Here is a 19214-nt window from a genome sequence, read left to right as displayed (position 1 = left end):
TTCCCAGAGAGCTTGCATTCTAATGGGGGAGGTATATAGAAACAGAAAGCAAAGGACAGTCAGTACAATATCCTCTAGAGAGAAATACTGTGAAGAAAATAGAGCAGAGGGATAGGATAAGGAATAGTTGGTGGGCAACTGAAGTTTATATAGTCAGGGAAGGGCTTTCTAAAGTGTTATATTTTTCTCCAAATTTTATTATAAAAATTTTTAAGCATGGAAAAAAAGTTGAAAGATTTGTATAACTGACACATAGACTCTACAATTCATGTTTTACTGTGTTTACTTTGCCACGTATCTGCCCTTCTACCCATCCATCAAACCATCTTACTTTTTAAATACCATTTATTTATTTTAGGGGGGGGGAGAGAGTGGGTGGGGTGGGAAGGGAAGGAGGGAGAAGGAGAGAGTCTTAAGCAGACTCCTCATTGAGCACAGAGCCCTTACATGGGGCTCAATCTCACAACCCTGAGATCACGACCTGAGCTGAAACCAAGATTTGGCTGCTTAACGAACTGTGCCACCCCGTGCTCCAAACCATCTTACTTTTTTGATGCATTTAAGGACAAATTGGAGAGGCTGCCTGAGTGGCTCAGTCCGGTGGGCATCTGACTCTTGATTTCTGCTCAGGCTGTGGTGCTGAGGTCAGGGGATCCAGCCCTGTGTTGGGCTCTGCCTCAGCAGGGAGTCTGCTTGAGCTTCTGTCTCTCTGTCTCCCTCTGCCCCTCCCCCCACTCATGCACTTTCTAAATAAATAAGCAAACAAACAAACTGCAGATAACACTATCCTTCACCCCTAAACATTTAGCATATCATTAACTAGAGTTTAGTATTTACATTGTATAATTTTAAGTGCCAGATAGATAGTGTAGATAATATACACAGTGAGAGTATAAGAAGGAATTATTCATTCATTTCACAAACAACTATTAAACACCTACTGTATGTCAGACAGTCTTTAGATACTACCTATTCGGCAGTGAGCAAAACACTAAGAATCCCTCCCCTTGCCGAACTTCTGTTCTACTTAGTAAAGGAGACAAGAAGCAAGATAAATAAACAAAAGTTACTTACATTAGGTAGTGATAGCAATAAGTGCTAAATAAACCAGGGAAGGAGGAAAGAAGAGTTTATGTATGTAAAAGGAGTTGCAAGTACAGTTCCAAAAACGTGGCTAAGAGCATTTCTGATGATACTGGGCTGTGGGGGTGCGGCAGAAATTGCTCCGAGTAGAAAAGTCCGGCAATGGAAGTTTGCCTGGTGTGTTGAGTAACAGCGCTGAGGAGAATATGATGGAACATACTGAGAAAGGGTAGTAGGGATTGTGGTAGGAGATGAGAATGGGGAGGGGAAGAGGGATGGGATTTTTCGGTGAGCTACAGTGGATACCAGTAGTTTAGGCTTGTCCTTAAAGGAAGGATGTGGTTGGATCATGAACGGGGTCAAGGCCCTTCTGGTGGAGAGAATAGCCTGGGCCTTTGCTCATAGTCATGGGACTCGGAAGGACAAGCATGTTCGGGAAACAGTGTCTACACTAGTGTGATGGGAGCAGCGCATCCATGCATAAAGGAAGAAGGGGGTACACAAGGGGTTAAGCTACAGCAGAGCTCGAATTTGAGATGTTAGAATTTGGACGTTTTCTTACCAACAGCAGTGAACTGTGACAGGTTTTTGACCCGGTAATGGGGAATTTCAAGAAACAGGACTTGGCTTCTTCCTCAGATGTATTAGGAAGCAGCAGGTTAGGAGGCAAAGAGACAGGGTACGTTTCCTAGTGGAAACAAAAAGGTCGAATCCGCTGTGGCCAGGGATGAGGATGAGGAGTGCCACAGCAGCTTTCTCGGGTCCGCAGGAGATGAATGGAATGATTGCTTGAGGGCAGTGAGCCCAGCTGGAGCTGCAGAGCGGGAATTTACGCTGGATCCATCTGGCTCTTCCCAAGACTGATTTATCACTCGATTTTTGAACTTTTTTGGTTGTTTATTATTTTTGTTGTTGTTTTTAGGAAAAAGCCAGTCGTGGGGCTGGGTCCACATTTGTTTTGTTTTGTTTTCTTTAGTTTTCTCCCTGGCATTTAGGGTTAGGTTGTGTTTATTGGAGTCACAAAGTGAGAGAGCATCACAGTTGTTATTTGAAAGAAATTGGCAGGACCTGATGTTTTGGACCCCAAGCTCAGAGTCAGTCAGTCACTGTCTGGGTTGGAATCATGATCCTGCTACTTAATGGCCCATGTGATGTTAAACAAGTTTGTTTTTTTTTTTTTTCTTTCTCTTTTCCGTGCATCATCATCTGTGAAACAGGGTTATACATAGTACCTACCTCTTAAGGTTGTGGTTATGGCTAAATTAATTAATACATGGAAAATTTTTGAACAGTGCTTGGCCCAGTGTGCACTAAATAAATACTAGATATTCTCATTGCAACTGGCCAGATTTAACTATCTGTCATGTGCTTACTTATTTGTTTGAACTTAACAAAATGAATATGTACACAGACACACACACACACACACACACATATGTATATAGTTTAGTGATTTCTTTAGTGATCATTTAACACAGTTCAAAAATGCTCCAGTCACCCATTACTGAATATATATAGTGTGACAGTGGGTTACAGAATCCCATTTTAAAATGGAAAGATATAACATCTTCAGAATTTGCTGTGTTTGGTGTAAACAAAGTAGCCCCTTCAAGAGAATCTTAAAAATGCTGAGGTTCTGAGGGACAGTAGAGAAAGATTATATTTCTTTATTCTCTAGCTGAAATTAGTTTGTTTAGGCCAGTACTTTGAGGAAGAGAGCCCCTCAGGTTGATATGGTGTGGTGGTGTTATTTGCCGTCTTTATTTAGATGTTAGTGGTATTGTTTAAAAATAGCCATGTCTCCTGGCTCCAGTGGCATCTGCTTCTGACTGATTGCTTTCTTTGATTGTTGCTTATTCATGATTACAAACTGGAAGATGAATGAGGTCGTTCTATAGAAGAGAGCATGGCAAAGCTTTAAAAAGATGGTAGTTTGATGCTGAGTTCAGAATGTGAAGTTAGTGTCAGGATGATTTCTTTGGAAAACTACGTATTCATGTGTGAAGACCAAGATTACAGTTTAGCTAAGTGAATGAGACAATGCAAAGTTTGGAGAGGAAGCAAGAGGACTATATTCTTTTATAAGAAGGCTGAGGGATCTTTGGCTAGGAGGTGAATGCCATCAGATGGTACAGGTCAGAGTTCAAATACAGGTCAAACAACTCCTGGCTTTAGGAGAGAACATGTTTTCATTTGAGGATGCTGGCAATGGAAACTTAACGGAGTCTTTTTTGACACTTTCACAATTTACAACTTTTAAATTATAGAGCATTTTAGAATGTTCTCGTCTCCTTGGGTCCTCTACCGGCCTGAAGTTGCATTAAGGAGTAGAATACATTCAGCTTGACTATTATTGCATACCTATCCTGATACATGTTAGATGCTTGAGTCACTTTTGGATGAAAGGATAAATGAATGCACTTACGAGAAATACAGAAAATCTGGAAAGTACTCAGACAGGAATCATGAAAGTAAATTAAGTTTAAAAGGAGAAACTAGAGTCTGAGACATTCCCATTTGGAGAAAAAGGGGGTAGCATTTTGGTTTGGTAATATTGCTCTAGGAAATCTGGTTTAGAATTTCCAGTGTCTACACAAGGGAAAGGGAGCTTAAATCAAGGAAAGAGGGATGATCCTCAAATATAGGGAGGAACCCTGCAGGATAGAGGAGAACATGACTGTAGGAGAAATGTGTATTTTTTTAATCGTTCAAATCTTTTAAGACCATTTGTGATATTGGGGGGGACAATTATCCTGAATTCTTAGGTGAATGGATTAAGATGATTCCTGGTAGTAAATGCAAATATTATTTTATTAAGAAGTTGTATATGTTAACTAGACAGTACACGGTGGTAATCATTTTGCAATATATAAAAATGTTAAATTATTGTGTTATGTGCCTGAAACTAATATAATGTTAAATGTTACTTACATCTCAATTAAAAAAAATCACATATATTTTAAAAAGTGACTTTAGCAGTATCTCATTCAATTTTAAACTTGCAAAATTTACCTAGACGTGATCTGGCTTGTATTGGTGGAATTGTTATTTTCTGCTCTGCTCTTGAATTGCCTCTTGTGAGATCTACATCTGTTTCCTTCTTTACTGGATAGGGTTACGGCATATGGAACATGATTTTTAGTAAAAGTGGCCCTTATTTTTAAACATAATTTTATTTTATCTTGTATAGGTCAGGTATATACAGATAAAACAGAAAATATGCTGTTATTCTCTCAAAAGATGTAAGTGATTATTAAATCTGCCTGGGGATCAGTTGCTGTTTTATTTTTCTGAGGGTGGGTGGGGAAGAGTACATAGACTCAGGAGGGATCAGAATTCAAAGTAATGTTTTTTTGACAGTGAAGGTTGTAAATGCTGGGGTATATTAATAAGCAAAAGCATAGCATATTTCAAGAGCTCTTTACTAATGGGATAGATTCTCAAGCTTCAAATCATTTGTGTGTGTCTTTTCATAATAATCATTTTTTTAAGGATTTTTATTTTATTTTTTTGACAGAGATCACAGGTAGGCAGAGAGGCAGGCAGAGAGAGGGGGGGAAAGTCGGCTCCCTGCTGAGCAGAGAGCCCGATGCGGGGCTCCATTACAGGACCCTGGGATCATGACCGGAGCGGAAGGCAGAGGCTTTAACCCACCGAGCCACCCAGGCGCCCTCCTAATAATAATTTTAAACAACCTCTTAATGCCAGGCAGGCACTATGCTTGATGCTTTAGCTTTATCATTTCAAAATTACCCTGGAAAGTTTGCAAGTAAATTAGTGGGTTAGGTACTTTTTTTTTTTTTTTAAGATTTTTTTATTATTTATTTGACAGACAGAGACCACAAGTAGGCAGAGAGGCAGGCGGGGGAGGGGGGGGTGAAGCAGGCTCCCTGCCTAGCAGAGAGCCCGAAATGGGGCTCGATCCCAGGACCCTGGGATCATGACCTGAGTGGAAGGCAGAGGCTTTAACCCACTGAGCCACCCAGGTGCCCCAGTTAGGTACTTTAAATAATTATTTTTAAGGGACACCTGGGTGGATTAAGCCTCTGCCTTGGGCTCAGGTCATGATCTCGGGGTCCTGGGATCCAGTCCAGCATTGGGCGCTCTGCTCACCAGAGAGTCTGCTTCTCCCTCTCCCCCATGTGTTCTCTCTCTTGCTCTCTCTCTCAAATAAATAAATAAAATCTTTTAAAAAGTAAATTATTTTAAAATCTAAAATGGCTTCTTGATATAGTTTCTCTCCTCTAGGTCCTTACCTTCTTCCCATCTCCCTACCCCCAGGTGAACATCTCCCATTGTAAGCATCTAAAGTTGCTTTCCTCTGTGGAATTCAAAGATGAGATTGTTGTTTTCCACAAGAACGTACACTGAGTACAGTCTGCTTCTTACCTTTATAATTCCTAGAAGAGGTGGAGTTCTTCTCATTTGTCTGGTTTCTAGCTAGGCGTTACAGGGTTGGGGAGAGCCAGAGAGACTCGGTCACCTTTACTTCAGATTGCCTTGAGACTGCAAGCAGTGTGGAAGACCGTGATGTGGTGGGTGGGAAGGAATTTACAAGACTTGTTTCATGCCTCACAGGAAGTACGTTTTTGTGGCTATCGCTTCTGAATGACATGTTTCAGGTTAAAAGGTGTGGCGAGATTGTAAATGTCAGTTTTCATAGCATGTCTGAGCATGGCACATCAGGTGGGAGAGTTTAAAATTTCCTCCAGATTGTGGGTGATCCACCTGGGCAACATGTGGAAATGAGGATCCCATCCATGTGACAAGTCCCACCACAACACATTCTGTATTACCCTGCATGGCAGGAAAATCCTGTCTCTTCCCTTCTCTCCTCCTGCCTTCATTTAGGAAGTCTTACCTGTCAGTCTAGGATTAGGGATGTCTTAGCCAAGAAGCACTGTGGGTGGTTATAGAAGGGACATTCTGTGGCAAAGACAAATGTGACTATGAACATAGCGCAGTTGATTTTCCTTTTATTTATTAAGTTGTTCGGACAAGTAGGCATTAGGTACAACCAGGCATTGATTATCTTAACATCTGAATTGCTTAGGGGCCTGCCTGTTGGGGAGCCATCTTTTTTCTCAAGTCTGTCATCGCGAGGCACATCAGACTAGGAAGCCCATTCCAGCTTCGAATCTTTCCGTTTGTTAGAAAACTTAACAAAGAGTCGTAATGTTGTTCTTTGAGTTTCCATTCTCCTGTGGTGTTTTTGCCCTCTGGCGACAAAAACAGTAAATCTGGTCTCATTTTAATACCAGTTTTCATATGTTTTTTTGGGGGGAAAAAAAACAGACCATGTTTTACCCACATCTTGTTTTTCTCACTAAATATCCAAAGCGGCCTCATTCACTATAACGTTTTCTAAGCTCTCTTTGGGAAAGACTCCATTTGAAATTTAGAAATAGGGTACTGACATGATGTACTGGGATGTGGTTTGAGCAGGGCTACCTTTGTTAGAACAGAGAGCCGTTACATTAATTTAGAAGCCAGTCACCTTTTTTACTTATAAACTGAACTCTGATTCATCTGGGCATGTGTAATTCCATTTGTACTGGGATTCTTGATTGTTTTGTTAACTTCAAAGTAATGTGATATGCTGCCTTGATGAATAAAGGTCATGGGATTTCAGAGGAACTGCTGTGTTTGTTAGACCAACCCATGATTGTATATTTAGAAGCGATGAAATGTTTCTTGATAAGGAAAGACCACCTTGTGCGATCCCTCACACACATGCACAGTAATTCAACAGGTATGTATCGATTATGTGTTGAATACCAAAGACTGTGCAATGAGCTAGTAATAGAGATCTATATAAGATAAAGCTCACAGTCTAGTGGGAGAGGCAAATTCTTGTACAGATGAGTTCAGTACCTTTTTCTTACTCATAAAATGCAGTCCTGAGAGTTAGCCATGAACTTATTTTAACCTTTTGGAAAGCTCCTTCTAGCTTGTTTTTTTCCATCCTCTGAAACCAAAGAGAAAACAAAGCCGATAATCTATAGCATTTTGTGTTGCTTCCAAAAACATCCTCTTCACCTTTTAAGAAGCATATCCGAGTTCTGTTCTATCCAAACGTATTGGGCAGGTTCACTCTAACTATAATCTAGGGTAACTGATATTAAAAAAAAAAAAAAGCACCATTTTACAGTTACGCAGCAACCTGCAAAACATTTTCTCATTTGGTTCTCATAACAGTCTAAAATTACATTATTCATAAGTAGTGGCAGGGGGTAGTACAGAGAAGGTCTTTCCATACAACAGATGTATAGTCTTCCGAAAGACACCTTTTAATACCTCTTCTTCTCTGTAGATATTAATCACTCTCTTTTCCATTAAGGCGCAATTGGCCTATTGACAGGACGGAGTCCTCTGATAAATTTGGTTGGCTCACAGTGTTGAAAAAATGAAAACCTGAGCCCCACCAACTCAGACAGCCCCACCAACTCAAACATCTACAGGAACGTCTGTAGATGTTTCCTGAGCTGACCATAGTTGGCCGGCCCTTGGTCCTGCTGCCATCTTGGATAGGTGCTCTGTCTCCAGTTTATTCCAGCCCACACTTGTCACAAATGCACCTGTGTACATTTTCACCCAGGCTTTCTTGGCCCAAGGATAGTTCCTGAGTAATAGGCACACCTTCAGAGGCAATTTTTAGGTTTCATGCATAATGTTTATAGAACTCAACTACTTCATTTTAGTGGAAGAAGAAAACAACTGTGTAGAGGCAATTCTTACATTCACTAAAGTGACTAATTAAATAGGCTTTATCATGAAGAATAGCAAAATTATATATGTATATATATATATTATATAATTATATATATAATATATATACATATATAATTATATATGTATATATATTTATATATATATAAATTATGGGTTTATTTAGGGTCTTCATGATGCTATATTACTTTTATTTTTAGGATTCTTTTAGGTTAAAAATTATCTGGCACTCAAAAATTGTTTTGACCTTGTTTGCATTATATGTAACACACATCCATTTTATGGCCTAATCTGATTAATACATCTGTTCTAGGTCACTGAAATGTTTCTGGAAATGTCTCTTGAAGTTTGGTAAGTACATTTATTTCATTGGGTGGAAAATATTGTGAGTGATCCACTGACTTATTTTAATTTTTAAAGGGTAAACTTTTAAAATATAAAATAATTCTGATACTTGTATAAAAAATGTATTAGACTTTGCTTTAGCTCTTCCCTGTTAGCTACTGCATTAAAAAATAATAATAAATGTAATATCTTTGCTTAATTTTCCTGTAGTTTGGTCTTTAAGTAATAGAGTTTAGGGCTTGTAAGGTCAATAATAAGAGCTTTTAGAGAGTTCTCCTGGAGGTTCATTTCCCACAGAAATGAACAATACGGTTATTTAAGTCTCTTTTTCATCATTGATTCAGATAGATATTCAAAAACATGAAAGTAAACAGAAACAGGAAACTATAAAAAAGAAAAAATGAAAATTGAGACTGTTTTTGTATATGGAGATCAGCAGGACTGCAAGTAGTAAAGCTCCATGAAGCATTTTGCTCTTTCAAAGTTGTCTCCAAGAACATGTTGGGAAATTATTTATTTATTTCCAAATGATGCATCTTAGAGGAGTCAGGCCTACCTGGAGAATTAGCCAGATCTAACGCTGAGTTCACTACATCCCACCTCCCTCAAACTTTCTGTGTCTCCTTGAACTTCCCTGTGAAAATGGGTTTTACCAAAGTAACTAGTACACCACATGTATCAGTGTAATATTCTCCTATTGTGTGATTTGCCAAATGAATGAGGATGGATACATTGACATTGGGTTAGGTATTTCTTTCTCTTATTTTGGTTCCTGTAACATGTTGATTGAGCTTAGTAAATTACTACATAAATTACCACTGTCCCTGAAGATATGTCAGGAAATATCAAAGGGCAGTCCAAGTAATTGAGTTGTGTTACTCTGCATTATGTTGATTCTTGCTTCAGAGTAGTATATTTTATAGCATGAGATTAGAAAATTTTTTATTATTTGACAAGAAAGTCATGCTATTTGTTTTAATGGGAAATGGTTTTCAGTGCTGTATATTAGGCCTATAGCATGTAAAAGAAATTCACTGTAACAAACCATAATTATCAAAAAAATGTAGGAAAAAACTCAGCTAATTAAGATACATTGTCGAGAAGCAAGTTATTATACGTTTATAATGATCTTTAATCAAACTCTGTTTTTACATGTTCATTTGGTCTCTGAAATGGAAATGTTCTTTAAAGAAAAAGTCAACTTTCCATGGAATGTCTTCCATTAGATATAAAATAAAATCAAGAAAGAAAATTAGAGTTAAAGATAATACATGAGGGGCTCCTGGTGGCTCAGTGAGTTAAGCATCTGCCTTTGGCTCAGGTCTTGATCCCAGGGTCCTAGGATTGAGCCCTGCGTCGAGCTCCCTGCTTGGCTGGGAGCCTGCTTTTCCCTCTCTTTGCCACTCCCCCTACTTGTGCTCTCTTACTCTCTCTCTGTCAAAAAAACAAAATCTTTGAAAAAAAAAAAAAGATAATACATGAAAGAGGAAATAAATGAACCAAACTTCTCTTACTATATTTATAAAATTACTCAATATGTTGAATTTTCTTTTACAGTTTATACTAATATCTGTATTTATTGCTCAAAAAAAATCATACTCTTGGGCGCCTGGGTGGCTCAGTGGGTTAAAGCCTCTGCCTTCAGCTCAGGTCATGATCTCAGGGTCCTGGGATCTTGCCCTGCATTGGGCTATCTGCTTGGCAGGAAGCCTGCTTCCTCTCTCTGCCTGCCTCTCTGCCTACTTGCGACATCTCTCTCTCTGTTAAATAAATAAATAAAATCTTTTTTAAAATATTAAACTCCTTGTGCTTAATGTAAGATAGTGATCAGCATTGTATATTATAAGGAACATGAGTTCCAGAATGAGAAGTCCTAGTTTCAAATCTGCCTTTTGCTAATTATGTGAACTGCTGAAAGATTTTTAATCACTTTTTTACTCATTTGTAAAATAAGAAAGTGCATTATAAGCATATTGTGATGATTTAATGAGGTCCTTTAGAAAAAGCATATATTATATTATATAAATATGATATAGAAAAGTTTTCCACATGTGCACCACATGTTCATAGTAAAACTGTTTGTAATTTTAGAGAAATTAGAAGTAACCCCAATGTTCATAGATAAATAAATTATATTCTAATCATGGAAATACTCCATAATAGTAAAAATGTTTGAATTATTTCTATTTATATATCTATTCATGTGAATCACAAAAACAAAATGTTTCATGGAGAAGAAATTACAGAATACATACAGTTGATACCATTTATTAAAAAAAACCTAAAAAACTGTAAAATGACTCTATAATTTAGAGATATAAATATATACTGTAAAATTATAAATTAATACCTTGGAATACTAAAGAGCAAGTCTAAGGTAGTGGTTACTCTTAGGAGCAGAAAAGGAAACACAACTGAGATGAGTTCACAGAGACAACTGTGTAGGTGAGATTTTTATTAAAATGGTTAGAAGGTACCCAACCTAATATATTATAATAAAAAATAACAGAGAATTTATCCTAAGGCTTAACTTAAAAAACACTCATTCACTCTGATCTCTTTCCTCCTTATTGCCTAAGCCTCATAATAGTCAAATTTAAAAACTGTGTAATCCATGTTTTAATATACTATACTGACCATTTTTATATTGGATAATGTGGTTAAATGATCTTTTCAAAATTTACAGTTACTTTTCTTTTTTTTTTAAGATTTTATTTATTTACTTGACAGAGATCACAAATAGGCAGTGAGGCAGGTGGGGGGGTGCTGGGGGGGAAGCGGGCTCCCTGCCTAGCAGACAGCCCAATGCGGGGCTCGATCACAGGACCCTAAGATCACGACCTGAGCTGAAGGCAGAGGCCCAATCCACTGAGCCAGCCAGGAGCCCCTACAGTTACTTTTCTTAAAATAGATGTCCAAAAATAGATTTGCTCAAAGGGAATACACATTTTAATTATTTCTGGTGCTTATCACTGAACAACTTTCAAAAGTATTGTGCAAATTTTTATTCCCAAAATGAATATATGAGAACAGTGTTACTTTGCCTTTCCCAGGTACTGGAAAATAGATACTTCAAATGTTTCTTAAAAATTATTAATAATAGCAATATTTTAAAAATTTGCTAGTGAAACTATTCTTCTGTTCTTTATTTTTAATCATATATGCTTTTTTTTGAGATTTCCATATTTGTCCTTTGGGAAGTAGTAATTAAAATATTTGCAGTGATCAAATATCATTAGAGTACATAGCCCAGAGGCTACTGAGTGTATTCTTTTGGTCTATACACCAAAAGAAGAAAGAAATACACTGGAAGAAATACATTGGAAGAAATACACTGAATTAGGGGTGCCTGGGGGACTCAATGGGTTAAGCATCTGCCTTCGGCTCAAGTCATGATCCCAGGGTTCCCGGTTTGAGCCCCATGTAGGGCTCCCTACTCAGCGAGGAGCCTACTTCTTCCTCTGCCTCTCCCCCTGTTTGTGCTTTCTCTCTTTCTCTCTCTCAGATAAATAAATAAATAAAAACTTTAAAAAAAAAAAAAGAAATACACTGAATTAACAGAAACTATATTTAATTCATTCTAAAGGGAAGGACTCACTTTTATGAATAGTAAAGAGATAATATTTGATTAGGAAACCTCTTGCTTTGTACATTTGGATTTCTTCACATCACAACATAGATTTCTAGGTTTTTTTGTTCTTTTTTTTTTTTTTAATTTCAGTAGCTGGTTTTAGAATTCAGTATTGGACCTCATTTGTGAGGCATTGTTGCGTTGTGGAAAATACATCACATATTTGCTCTGTGATCCTAACCTTTCAGAGCTTCAGTGTTTTTGATCTGTGATATGGAGTTATAAAAATAATATATTGTATAATAATGTATAAGATTTACTCCCAATATTTCAACAGTGATACATACCTACCTATCTAGTGTGGTTTCTGACATAGTACAGGGATCTGAGAAGTTGCTGCTGCCATTATTAGAAAGGAAGGCTGTACAACATAAGGGTCCCCAAATCCTCCAGCTCTTGGCTTATTTGTGGTTGTCTAAAGTCCTACCATTAGAAGTTCCTTTTGTGGTCACAGGGGGACATCTCTTAGACAAGGCATTTTATCAAAGATGGTATTTCTACAGGTGTGCTCCTCAGAACACAGATTCTTGGGAATGTTAGTGTTGCATCATGGAGAAGTAGGGGAGGGAGGGCCAAGGGAAGACCTTCCTCATCATGTCAACATTGGAAATACTGTGCCAAACAGATCTAAACAGGTTTATTCTCTGAAGCACTTCCCAAAGTCTTGGCTATAAGATGAATTTATCAGGGGCTGTTTGTTTGCTTGTTTTTGTTTTTGTTTTTGTTTTTTAAAAAACATCTCCTACTCTTATTTTCTGGAAACATGCCTTGGAACGTGCAGCTTTAAGCCAGCCATCATTTTATACTCTTGTTTCACGTCCCTTTCTAGGAAATGGCTTGAGGGGAGCAATGAGCATACATCAGCAAAGGTACTGGGAACTGGGTGATTTCTAACAAGACTGCTGGGGACATTGGCTCATGACTTTCTGTTTCATACACAGTTCGTCCCCAGACCTCCGATTCAGTATGGCTCTGTGTGATCAGGAGAAAACTTTCAGACAACAGAGAAAAGAAAACATAAAGGAAAACATGAAGAAACTCCTGGGTCCAGAGAATAGTGAAGGTTTATATTCTACACGTGATGTGAGTAGGAAATGTTTCAAATGTTACTCCAATTTAATAGTCACTGTCTCCCAAAGTGCTCCCAAATATGGAAATACTGAGATTGCTTGAGCGTTGTATCCTCAGCTTTTTAAGATAAGGTGTTTCGTAAATACAAACGCTTTGAGGAAATGCGGCCCATATTTGGTAATATTGATCAGCTATAATTTTAAAAAGATGACGCATAGGCATACTTATGCACAAACAAGATGTTTATTAGTAAGAAAAGTTTAGGTTCGGATTTAAAAGGATCATTGAAACTTATTTTATTTTTATTGTTTTGTAATTGAAGTATAGTTGACATACAAGGTTACGTTAGTTCACCAAGTGTAGCTGTTACGTGTTACCATACAAAACGGTTACAGTACCCCTGACCATTTGATACTCCTCCTGCTGTACCTTTCATTTCCCTGATTTATTCATTCCATAGCTGGAAACCTATACCTCCCACCCTCTTCACCCCTTTTGCCCTTCCCTCAAACCCCCTCCCCCCTGGGATCATTGAATGAACTTTTTCTTTTTTTAAAGATTTTATTTATTTGAGATAGAGAGAGAGAGCATGAGCAGGGGGAGGAACAGGCAGAGGGAGAAGCAGACTCACTGCTGAGCAAGGAGCCCAATGCAGGACTCGATCCCAGGAGCCTGGGATCATGACCTGAGCCAGACACAGATGGCTTAACTGCCTAAGCCACCCAGGATTCCCTGTAACTGTTTCTTTGGTATTTATTTTCTTAGAAAGCTTCCTATGTCACATAAAACTTACCTTAAATAAATCTATATGCTTTTTTCCTGTTAATTTCTCTTGTCAGTTTAATTTTCAGACCCAGCCAGAGACCTTAAGAGGGTCGAGGAAAACCTTTCCCTCCCCTATAATGGGCAGGTCCTCCTGGAATTGAAGACTGTTAGTTAGTCAGGCCTGGAAGAAGGAATGGGTTTGTTAGAAAAAGAAAAAAAGCAAGAAATAGATACCTCTGTTAATTCCTGGCCGTCAGTTTCATTTGCCAGATGCTCTTTTGCAATCCGTCCCCGCCCACCCCTCCCACCCCCGCCACCTCACTGCTTTCCACTCATTTGCAACAATTATTTCTTCCACTCCCAGCTGCTGATACCCTCTGTGGTCCTCACAGCTGAGACACCTGCCTCCTAATCAAAGAGAGGTCAACAGGCATCAGATGACAGATCCTTCCTTTCTTGCCTGAGGATTGCTGTGTTCCCTAAGTTACGCTATCCTTTGCTGCTTCCCTCTCGAATTCCGTGGAGGAAACAGCGCCTTCTCTTCCAAATGAAGACCAACAGCAGATACAGATTGCCAGCCCCCGCCAGGAGCCCCAGTATAACAACTGTCTCAATTGTCCAGTCCTCCAAAGACCACTCCCCGCCTCCCTTCTTGTCCGCCTCTACCTCTTGGACCTTCCCTCCTCCTGTCTCTCCGCTTCTCTCCTTGTGTTCCCGGACTTCTCCACGTTTCCGACACCTTCTCGTCCTCTTTCTTCACTTACTCAGGCTTCTGACCTCAGGATTCTACTGCAGCTGCTTCACCAGTCCCCTGTACTAACAAGTGCGAAAGATCCTCCCCTGTCTCCCTGGACCCTGTTGGAGCAAATGACCCTGTCTCCCCACCTTGTGAAACATTCTCTGCCGTTCACCGACTGCCTCCTCTTCCCGTTTTCATCCCGCCTCTTCGGGGCCCTGTAGAAGATCCTCCCCTGTGCATTCTTTAAATAGAAGTGTTTTCTGTCTCCTCACTCTGCGTTCTTCTTAAGAATTTTCTCTCCTGGGACACCTGGGTGGCTCAGTCAGTTAAACTTCTGCTTTTGACTCCGCTCATGATCCCAGGGTCCTGGGATCGAGTCCTGCATCAGGCTCCTTGCTTATCGGGGACTCTGCTTCTCCCTCTCCCTCTGCTGCTCCCCCTGCTTGGGCTCTCTCTCTCTCACTCGCTCTCTGTTAAATAAATCTAAATAAATCAATAAAATCTTTTTTTTTTTTTTTAAGAATTTTCACTCCATTCCATGATGTCACCCAGCACCTGTGTCCGAAGAACTCCCCACGTAGATCATGGACTTAAAACCTCCCTTCTGAGCTTCAGAGCTGAACATTTATGCACCTGCTTGATTTCTTAACTGGCATTCCTCCCATCTAAAGGGAACTAAAAGGGAACACAACACCTCTGTTTTCTGTAGTTCCACCTCTGCCTATCCTCCCTCTCCCTACCTTCTCTTCGCTCCCAAACCAGAGCTGAAAATCCTTCCACCATTCTCAGGATTGGCTTCCCAGCATCTCTCCAACTCCCGTTTTTTCCAGTTCACACCGTGCTCCTTCGCTGGGTGCTGCCTCTTAGCTCCATGTCTCCTCAGAACCCTTCCCCAGCTGGTGCCTTTCTAGACACTGTTCCTTCTCCCTGTAGCGTGCTTCCTCTGTACCTGCCTTCTCTCCACCCCATCTGCTTTTCAGGTAGCTAGCACCCTCCCTTCCGTTCTTTAAGCAGTAGATATGTAGCTTCTTCTGAGACTGTCTCCCTTGCCACCTCTCCCTATGTCCCTTAGGTCTTGGTTATATTCTCTGTGGCACAAATATGCACATTATCTTCTCAGCATTGACGACACGCAGACTTAAAACATACTTATAGAGATACTCATTTAGTGTCTGTTTTCTCCAGTGGAATATAAGCTTTATGAAGACCAGGACAGTGTCTGTGTTATTTACATTCACATTCCCAGCACCTGGCCTGGCTCCTAGCACATGGTGGATGCTCAGTAAATCTTGTGTTGTGTGGGTCAGGGGACAGATTCGGGCAGTGGCTTGGTGCTGCACCCAGGGGATGCCTTGGCTAGGGAGAGGGATCAGGGACTCAGAACTGAGGAACACAGTGTCGGGTTGTTAGGGAGGAGACGCAGGATGAGGAGGTTTGGATGAAAAGATCCCAGTTGGAACTGTTCCATGAGAAATATAGGTGGGACACATTGATCCAGATGCCCTGTTGGCCTTTGTCCTTAGGTTTTCCTTTTGCAAAGGGAAAGTTGCTGCTGCACACCACCCTCCCCGGTGCACTCCTTGTTCTGTGGAAAAAAGGAATCTTTCTGGGAAGATGAAACTTGGCCCAATATTCATACAAATTGGCTTTTCTGCAATGGGTAGAGAATGAAGTAATTATGTTTCTGTCTGGAATATTCTTCAAAAAATATTAAATTCATATTTTTGGAAGTCGTTCTTAGAATTCAAACTTTTACTGTAGTTGTTTTTGTTCGGTCTAGAGTTTTTTCTCTTGTCCACAATAATTACTTTAGATATATTCAGAACCACTCATTCCCACAATACATGTGATAGTTTCCTATTTTTATGTTACTCCTCAGTCAGAGATCTCTTAAGCTCCCAACTCCCTTGCTCTCTGATGAGACTTCACTTTCTAGTCAGTTCTGGCTAATTGTCCTTACGGTATGAGGGACAGGCTGTCATGGCAGTTTGACGAAGAAAGAACAGTCCTGCTTAATTCTCGGTGCAGAGACTCTGCTTGTCCTGTTCCCAGTGTTCAACAAACAGACAACATCCAGCTTGGGACTTCAGTGTCCAATTAAAATGTTGAATAAATTTGGGCAGTATAAACCTGGACACATTTTTTCCCTTCTATGCTTCACTTGTAAAATGGAGACTATGTCTCTTATTAGGTAAAAGGATAAGTACTAGCTTATAAGCTTCCAGCACAATCTGTAAGGGCACATAGTACTTGCTCAATAAAATAGTGACTGTACTACTTGAGTGTTTCTGTTCTGCTGCATAACGCCCAAGGGCAATCATTGTCCAATTTAATAAAATCTTAGCTTTTCTGTCTGTTTTAATAAATTAGTCAAATAGTTAAGGTGCCTCATAACCCAAGAATTGATTCTTTGAAGTACTAAGACTTTTAAAAATTGTATTCTCGGGATACCTGGGTGGTTCATTCGGTTAAGGATCTGCTTTTGGCTCAGGTCATGATTCCAGGGTCCAGGGACCGAGTCCCACATCAGGCTCCTTGCTCAGTGGGGAGCCTGCTTCTCCCTTTTCCTTTGCCTCTCCCCGCCACCTGCTTGTGCTTTCTCTCTCACTCTCTCTCAAATAAATAAATAAAATCTTTTTAAAACTTTTTTTATCATTGAGAATATATATTTTTTTAATTTATCGATTTGAATCATTTGAAGAGAAGTCTTTCTAAAATATGTTACTCCTTGTCCAGACTGAACTGATCTGTGTGTTCTCGTGTCTGTTTCATTTTCAATCAACTGCCATTTCTCTATACTTTATGTGTTTCCTTGAAGTAATTTCTTCAAACCACTCCTTTCTTTTTCAGCTTTAATAGTTGTGGAATTCAAATCTGATAAGCAAGCTTGTTGTTAGAACAGTGTCTCTGATTAGTGTAATTTCTCTATGAATAGAGGTCTGAGTAAGATCTGTAAGACTGTGTACATGGGGATTTTTGGCATAGTTGGATTGTTTAGAGGTCATTCTTATAAATTTTCTTGTCTGAAAATAGCTTTTGGTCAGATGAAGTTTCCAGATTACAGTCGTATGCAAAGGGAAATGCTAATCTATCATTTCTGTTCCCTAGTAACTGACCGTAACAAAGCCAGGCTGGTTGGGGGACTAAAATCTGGAAGTGGAATAGTGGGGAAGCAAGAGAAGGGAATTCTACTTAAAACCTTCATCAGAGAATATAAGAGAAACGTATTTCAAGGCAGACTATATGAAATAACTTCAGTTTAAACAGATAGATGCCTTTGGGTGAAGTATAAAAGTGGACCTTAAATAATATACTTTATGAGTATTTGCTAATCTGTATTTGTTTGTTATATAAATTAAGTGAAAGACTAGAGAAGAGAGCCCATCTGGTGACAGAGGAGGAGGCAGAGCAAAACAGTTCCTGAAGGAGGTAATAGAAGTCAGGCTTGAGTGGTCCATGAGAATGTGTATTCCTTGTGTATGTTGTTTCTGTCTTCCAGAATATTCTCCCTCTTGCTTCTTACCTTCGTTGGGATGACAGAACTTTATACTATCAATTATTTCTTTTTAAGATTTTGTTTATTTGACAGAGAGAGAGAGAGGAGGAGCAGGGGGAGGGGCAGAAGGAGAAGGAGAAGCGCCCCCCTTCCCCAACGCTGAGCAGGGAGCCTGATGTGGGGCTCGATCCCAGCACCCTGGGATCATGACGGGAGCCAAAGGCAGACACTTAACCAACTGACCCACCCAGGCACCTGTTACTATCAATACTTATTCCCCTCTTAGATTGCAAATATTGCAGGACAGACAGTGTAGAATTCCCAATAGCAGAGGACAGGGAGGTGTGCTGAGCGGGTGTGGGCTTTCAAGGGTCAAGTTTCAGGACTCACGAGGTGGACTTCGAGGCTCATCTGAGGTAGTGGTAGGATGTGAAGAGCCAAGGAGTAAGAGAGCTGGCTTTGGTCTACAAAGTAGACATCCAGGAGGCCCAGACTCCACTCAGTAGGGCTGTCCACTGTAAGGCACGTGACTGCTGAAGACTACCGAGCTCCCGGGAAACAGGTCGGGGGAGGCATGCAGAAACACACGTGTCCAGGCAGGGAGGGAGGCGGCAGATGGGGACAGGCGCTGGATTTGCTGCAGGTTTAAATTTGTTTTATAAAGCAAATGGGCATTAGGTGAGGATCTTACTGGGCTGAAAGGGCAGGGGACCAGATGAAAACTAAATGCTACTAACAATAATGCATTTTAATTTCATGTAAACTCACTTTTTAAATTTTGCATGTGAAATTATGGCTGTGCTGGAAAAAATTGTAAATAAATTGAAATGAGATAATATATACTACTTTTCATACATTTCCTGAAGCAAACCAAGTCAGTGAGTTCCCTCCCTTTGTGTACAAAGGTGTTGCTTATGTACCTGACCAGAAATGGAGCAGACAGCACCTTGAGAGGGCCGGTGCTGGGCACAGGATGGTGGGGAGGCAAACCTCACTGCGGGGATTACCATTTGCCCAGTCCAGGGAGCCATGTCTGCTCCTACCATTGCCGATACTGTGGAGATGCACGGGCAGATCAGACTCCATAATTGTCATCTTTGCTTCCATCATCTAATCCAAAAAAATAATAATCATAAATAATGATAATAATTATGAGTAAAAACCTAGGATGCACAAACAAGCAATCTAAAGCCTAAACAGTTTTAATATTGGGATAATCACTGTGATGTGCTCATTTAATCTTCTAAAAAGAAAAGAATCCGTGCTCCTTATTTGGTTCTCCTTTATACTCATAGGGTTGGCTCTCTCATTTTCAGTACAGTTTCTCTGACCCCTTTTATAAATTGGTGGGGAAT

General features: G+C 39.8%; 1 protein-coding gene across 1 annotated transcript in view; it reads left to right on the top strand.

The window, feature by feature from the left end:
• The window catches only part of PLA2G4A (phospholipase A2 group IVA), a 159598-nt gene that overhangs the window by 77720 nt on the left and 62664 nt on the right, over positions 1-19214 (top strand). The window contains exons 7-8 of the mRNA XM_032862608.1: positions 8126-8163; positions 12730-12871. Coding sequence (XP_032718499.1) covers positions 8126-8163; positions 12730-12871 — 180 coding nt within the window. The remainder of the gene's footprint in view (positions 1-8125; positions 8164-12729; positions 12872-19214) is intronic.

Source organism: Lontra canadensis, unplaced genomic scaffold (assembly GCF_010015895.1).
Source record: "Lontra canadensis isolate GAN:19392208 unplaced genomic scaffold, GSC_riverotter_1.0 scaffold24, whole genome shotgun sequence".
NCBI classification, from domain to species: domain Eukaryota; kingdom Metazoa; phylum Chordata; class Mammalia; order Carnivora; family Mustelidae; genus Lontra; species Lontra canadensis.
The sequence above is the reverse complement of the archived record's forward strand: the minus strand, read 5'-3'. Positions and strand labels throughout refer to the sequence as shown.